At 58.8% G+C, this 6,234-nt stretch overlaps 1 protein-coding gene across 1 annotated transcript; it reads right to left on the bottom strand.

Annotated features, from left to right (window-relative positions):
• Nucleotides 1-150: 150 nt before the first annotated feature.
• TAGLN (transgelin) lies at nucleotides 151-5,469 on the bottom strand. The gene is made up of 5 exons (XM_006747572.3): nucleotides 5,310-5,469; nucleotides 1,701-1,892; nucleotides 1,414-1,591; nucleotides 1,052-1,154; nucleotides 151-735 (listed from the first exon to the last, which is right to left on the bottom strand). The coding sequence occupies exons 2-5, from the start codon at nucleotides 1,878-1,880 to the stop codon at nucleotides 591-593; spliced, it is 606 nt and encodes a 201-aa protein (XP_006747635.1). The 5' UTR covers nucleotides 1,881-1,892; nucleotides 5,310-5,469; the 3' UTR covers nucleotides 151-590.
• Nucleotides 5,470-6,234: the final 765 nt, after the last annotated feature.

The following is a 6,234-nucleotide window of genomic DNA, read 5'->3' on the forward strand; positions in this document are numbered from 1 at the left end:
GAAGGAAGCTGACCCCCCTGGGATCCTAGAATTCGGGGGTCCTTCAGAGCTGGCGGCTAGGAACACCCGTAAATGTTCCCTGCCTCTTGCCTGCTCATACCTCCTGCAACCAGAAGTGACTAGGGCAAATCAAACTCTGCCAGCCAGGCCTGAGAAAAGATTGATGTATATATTTGTTTCTTTTCTGAATTTCAACCCCCAAAATATTCCAGCAAAAAAATGGGGGGAGGTTGGGCTGGGTTTCCTTCAATGGGCATCTGCTGCCAAGGAGGATGGTGGACTTGCCCCCTGCCCAGCTACCCCCGGCCCACATCCTTCCCCCCTGCCCGGCCCAGGATGAGGAAAGACGGTGGGAGACGGTAGGGGAGCTGGGAGGAGGGTTAGGGGAGTGGTGCTTTGGGGTAAGAAGTTGGGCTGAGGCTGAGGGGTGGGGGAGAGCTGCCCAAGTGCGGTCACCTTTGCTCAGTGACGGAGCCTCGAAGCTTGGCCGGGGCTGAAGGAACTACACGGGTGTGGGTGAGGCAGGCTAGGCAGGATGGCTGCGGCCGGCGAGCTGGGGACGGGCAGGGCCGGGGGCTGGCCCTCTCCCTCTAACTGATGATCTGCCGAGGTCGTCCGTAGCCTGTCATGCCAGCCTGGGAGGCCCCTCTGTTGCTGCCCATCTGTAGGCCAATGACATGCTTGCCCTCCTGCAGTTGGCTCTCTGTGAATTCCCTCTTATGCTCCTGGGCTTTCCTAGAGGCGGGGAAACCAGGATAAAGACTCACCGGGACTGCACATTTTCCACCTGGGTTCTGTTTCCTCTGTCACTTCCTAGCCTCATCCCATGTGCCCCATCTCACTTCTCTTGCTTCCTTCACCTAGCTTGCCCCCCGGGGCCAGGGACACTGGCAAGCAGCAGGGACCCATCTTGCCCCTCACCTAGACCTTCACTTTGTACCTTCCGACCCTGCTGCCCCACCTCCCTTGGCTTAGCGGTTAGCCCAGGCCACCCCCCATCTCAGACAGAGACACAAGCTTAGTGCACAAGGAACCCCTGGTGGCCACGTACTTCATAAACCAGTTGGGGTCTCCACGGTAGTACCCATCATTCTTGGTCACTGCCAAGCTGCCCAGGGCCATCAGGGTCCTCTGCACCGCTGCCAGGTCTTTACCTGGGAGAAGAAAAAGGGATGGGGGGTGACCTTCAGGACCACGTACACGGGACTCCATGGCAGGGCCTGCCCCGCCTCTCCGAAAACTGGCCAACCCCAAGGGCTAAGCAGGCTGCAGTAGATCCTAGGATGCCCTTGAGTATGGTAGGCATTCCCACTCTGCAGACCTGTTGTCGTGGCATGCCTGGGTCATCCCTTGTCCTCTCTGCCTCAGCTTCCTGTCCTCCACCTGCCTCCTCCACCCCTCTTCTCTCTGTACCTTCAAAGAGGTCAACAGTCTGGAACATGTCAGTCTTGGTGACCCCGTAGTCCTCAGCTGCCTTCAGGAACTGAGCCACCTGCTCCATCTGCTTGAAGACCATGGAAGGAGGGTTCTCGGGCACCTTCACTGGCTTGGAGCCATCAGGGTACAGGCTGTTCACCAGCTTGCTCAGAATCTGCCGGGCAGAGAATGCAGCTTGGCACTCCGCTCGGGGTGCCTGCCCCACAAGCCCAGCAGGATGGGGAAGCTCCAGCCCCCCTGCACTTCTGTGAAGTGCCACTCACCACGCCATTCTTCAGCCAGACCTGGAAGCCCAGGCGCCCGCGGTCCGGGCGCCCCACATCTGGGCCACACTGCACTATGATCCACTCCACGAGCCGCTCCTCCAGCTCCTCGTCATACTTCTTCTCAATTTTGGATTGTACTTCGCGGCTCATGCCGTAGGAAGGACCCTTGTTGGCCATGTTGTGGGAGAGCTAAAGCAGCACCAGCCAGAGAAGGGAGAAGGTCAGAGGATCAGAGAACCAGCTCTGCTCTCACTTGTGCTAGGCAGGCCTTGGAGCTCCTAGGGGGATGGGCGGGGCGTGGGGGGGGCGTGCCCATCCATCCTAGACATTTATTTACCTCCCCTGGTATCCTCATTTTGTTTTCATGGCACTGCCCATCATCCCCTCTGTCCAGGGAGCCTCTCTGAACTTAGGGACCAGAGAAACGGGAGACCAGATCTTTCGAAGTCTAGAGCAAGGATCAGTAAACTGACTTTGGTAAACAACCAGAGAGTAGTAGGTATTTTAGGCTTTGCTGGACATATGGTCTCTGCCATTGTAGCATGAAAGCAGCCTTAGACAATACGTAAACAAGTGAGCATGGCTTTGATCCAATAAAACTTTATTGACACAAACAAGCAGCAGGCTGCGTTTAGCGTATGGGCCAGACAGAGTTTGACAAGCGCTGGTCTAGAGCATTCTTTCTTTGCCAAGATTGGCCACAGAGGCACTGGAGATGCCTTCCAGAGGAGGCCGCACTGCTCCCCTCCCCCAGCGCCAAAATAAAGCAGCAGGTTTCTTTGTCCAGGTAGGCGTGAGGTGGTTGGTGGGTTCTGCCTTAAGTTACAGAGTTCTCTTACCTCTCCCTCCACTTTATCCTCTAGCCCCAAAGCTGGAACTCCAAAACCCAGCTCTTTGCCAGATCAGCCCGGCCTCTGGCCTGCAGCTGCCGAAGAGGCTCACACTTACCCACCCCTGGCAAGGTCTAGGAAGCCAGCAAAACCCACAAGCCTTTGGCCAAGAAGCTGCACTTCCTCAGGTGGGCCAGGAGAGAAAGAACTGCTAGACCCATGGATTTTCCCTTGTGCCCCAGGTCCCGCCACTCTAGTAGCTGAGTAACCGAGGAGCCAGGGTCCTCGGGGGACATCCCAGAGCCAAGAATCTGCCAGCCAGAACATGGGGAGCCCCTCCCTGTGCAGACCAGCAGCAGCTGCTGTCCTGAAGGCCTGGGGCTGGCACTGCTCGGGAGAGCTCCAGGTGTCACGGGGGGTGGTGCCCAGAGCTCCCTGGGAGAGCCCTCCGAGAAAGGGACCAGATGAGGCCAGACCCATCACCTGGCCTCGGAGAGGTCAGAGGTTGGGAGGGAGAGAGTGGTCTGAGGATGGGGGTAGTCCGCACACTCCCCGACTCCCTCTCTTGCCACAATCAAACCCTCTCCCCACTCACCACCGTGGAAAGCAGAGTGAGCGTCCTCACTTGCCATGGTCCCCAGTCAGCTGCCCTACCCTTCCTTCCCCCAGAGCTGACAACTTTCCTGCATTCAAGTTCCCCATCTGTGCACGGAGGAGGGTGTGATCCATCTCAGAGGGCTGTGCCTTCACCCAGGCACTGTCTGGGACTCCCTCCCAGCATCGCCTCCTGCTGGTGACCTGGGGGAGCCGGCCCCTGACCCAGGGACTGAAACAGCGTTCTTCCCAGCCGCCCTCCACTCCTTTTCCAAGTCATCCCCTGAGGGGACAGCAAAGCTTGAGACAAAGAACGCGAGATGGATTCATCTAAATTCCAGCTATTGGGCAACTCATTTCTCTCGGATTTGGAAAGACCCAGAGGGCTGGGCCACCTTTGAGCGCCACCACCCATCTCCCCCTCCAGCTGACCCCAGAGAATCCAAAAGCAGTCTCTGCTCTGTTTCCCTATAAACAGCCCAAGCCCCTTCCTTCCCCACCCTGCCGTGTGTCTCACACCCTGCCTCCCAATCACTGGGGGTCAAAGACTAGTGGTCAAAACCCACAAGTCAGCTGGGACCAGGTGACTTCGGCCCATCCTTCATCCTGGCCCCGGCTCAGCCTTCACCCCACCAGCCCAGGCAGGCAGCATGCATCCCAGGGGTCCAAGCACCCACCACCTTCCACAAGCCTATCCTCCTGGTACTCTCCACCCCACCTGCCCTCCCATCTGCCCTCCCTCCCAGACGGTGGGCTGGGCCTGCGAGGAACAGGACGGAAGCAGAGTGCCCCCCCATCCCCCGCCGCCCCCACCAGCGTTCAGTCTAGGAGATTCAGAGCAGACAGTGAAGGTATCGAGGCTCATGGTGACAAGGACACAAAGTTGCAGCCCCTAGTTCTAGAGACAACATTTGGATTTTGATCAGAACAGGGAGGGGGATGAAAGGCACCCCACCCCCACCCTTCTCCCTCCTGGTGAAGAGTCTTGAAGTGGAGAATTCCAAGAAATCCCTCTCAGTCCTCTGACCAAGACCTCCCCAGTCCCACCTTGATGCTGCTGGGAAGAGGAGAGGGAGAGGGTTGCCGGCCAAGCCACCCAGAGGCCTTTCTAGATAAAGCCTCCTGGGACAGGACAGGCAGAACAGCCTGGCTGCGCTTTGATCCTCCTGCCCTGTGGCTCCTGTCAGCTTCCCCTCCCCCGAGAGAAAGAATAAAGTCCAGCTGTGAAGGGGCAGCGTGCACCTGCTACCACAGGACCCCACAACAACTAGCAGAACCAGGGGTCTCTCCAGGACTCCTGGGCCCCCTCTCTCTTCGAAAGAAGACACAGCTAACAGGAGTGAGCGTCGAGCGTCTGTGGATCTCTGAAATGGCAGGAAGGTGGGCTCATCTCAGTTCTGGGGACAGAGAAGAGCGGCCCTATTCACTGCCACCCTTTGGATAGCAACCACTGAGGGGAAGCAGCCAGACCCTTCAGGAAGGGCCCAGGGTCCCAGGCCCACTCAGGCCAACGCTGCAAAGCTCCCGCAGGGCCCACCCCTCACCCCTCTCTCTGCTGTGGGGTCACCTCCCATTTTCAGAGGATGGAAGGAGCCGTGTGTCCGGAAAGCGGCTCTCATGCAGGTCCCCGCGCCCTGCCACACCTGCCTGTGGACCTCCCCGCTGCCTCAGTGGCTCCCCGGGGCTTCTCTCTTGCTGCTCAGGCCCTGGGTACCCGCCCGTGGGCCCCTGCTCTCCAGCACTGATGTATTCGCACACCTCCTCGCCTCCTTGTACAGCCTCCTAGATGGACACCAAACAGAGCCTTGTGTCTAACCCAACACCTTGAGCCCATCACCCACCCCATAGGCATGACAAGGGCTGACTACGGGGAGTCCCCCTCGCACCCGTCGTCAGGGTCTTCACCATCAATCCCTCTGCATCAGCCAAGTCATCCTAAACATTTCAACCAGCCTGAGGCTGCCCAGTCCAAGCAATATGGGATTCTAGTAACCTCACCACCCCCATCAAGTAGGACCACTTCCCCATCTGGAGATCAGGAATGCCCGCTGATGGAGAGGGTGGCCTTCTCCAGCCGAGGAGCTGGAGACCAGGACCTCTGAGGGCCCTGTCCCCAGTATACCCACTGCTACCATCAAGCCCTAGCCTACCTTCCCTCCAACCCGGGGATACATGCACTTACAGGGGTTCCTCGGGGCTCGCAGGAGGGAAGGAGCTCTCCGTGTCTGAACTTGGACAGACAGGATGGGGCGCTGGCGGAGTGGGGGGTTTAAAGGGCTGCTGCTGTGGTGATGTCAGCCTCCCCCGCTGGCTCACCCCTTGGCCCCCTCCCTGCTAGAAGAACCCAGCCTGTTCCCCACCCCCCGGCCCCCCCAGTGACTCCACACAGGCTCCATATTTGGGGAAAGACACCAAGTTGGAGCAGTCTGCCGGGGGCTGCCCGAGACATTCTCTGCGTGCTTTGGAGATGGAGCGGGCGGGGCGGAGCTGAGCTGCCGAGGCCGGGAAGCCGCCGGGGAAAAGCCTTTTATGGACAGGACCATGAAGGCCTTCCCTGCTCTCTGGACTTAGGGCTGCTCCTTCTTCACTGCTCCCTGCCCCCTAGTTTGAAGGCAGGGGAAATTCAAAAGGGTCTGGCCAGAGAGAGGGGAAAGAGCTGTGGGGAATCCATCCCTGAGGCTGGTGGTGGACCAACCAGCCACCCTGTCCTGGGGGTTTCACTCTCCTTAGAGATAGGAGCTAACCTTTACTGAGAACCTACGACATGCCAGGCAAATGCTTTGCAGATGCTCTCATTTAATCCTCAGGGCTATATCGTGGGAGCATAATTACTAACCTCATTTTCAGATAAAGAAACAGGTTCAGAGGGCCTGAGTAAGCTCAAGGCCACGTGCGGGGGGTTGGGGGGGGGCGCACGAGTGGCGGAAGCTGGGTGTCCCTGCTGGCCCCCGTGTGGGAGGGGACTGGCTGGCAGACTCACTCCTTCAGTCGTCCCACCCTGCTCAGGTTGAGAGCTTTCGGTGGGGGTGGGTCTTGAGTTCCCTGCTTTAGCTGCGGGTGGAATCTGGGGGCTCAGCGGCAGCTCAGTCCACCCTGGCCCCTATCCA

This window comes from Leptonychotes weddellii, chromosome 11 (assembly GCF_054177405.1).
Source record: "Leptonychotes weddellii isolate Sample4059 chromosome 11, ASM5417740v2, whole genome shotgun sequence".
NCBI lineage: Eukaryota > Metazoa > Chordata > Mammalia > Carnivora > Phocidae > Leptonychotes > Leptonychotes weddellii.

Bases quoted from the DNA above. Each gene is read 5' to 3' on its own strand.
- TAGLN (XM_006747572.3), bottom strand. From the start codon at position 1,880: ATGGCCAACAAGGGTCCTTCCTACGGCATGAGCCGCGAAGTACAATCC. The intron at 1,155-1,413 runs GTACAGAGAGAA...TTCTTCTCCCAG, and splicing joins GACTGTTGACCTCTTTGAAG to GTAAAGACCTGGCAGCGGTG. The intron at 736-1,051 runs GTACGTGGCCAC...CCCCGCCTCTAG, and splicing joins GACCCCAACTGGTTTATGAA to GAAAGCCCAGGAGCATAAGA.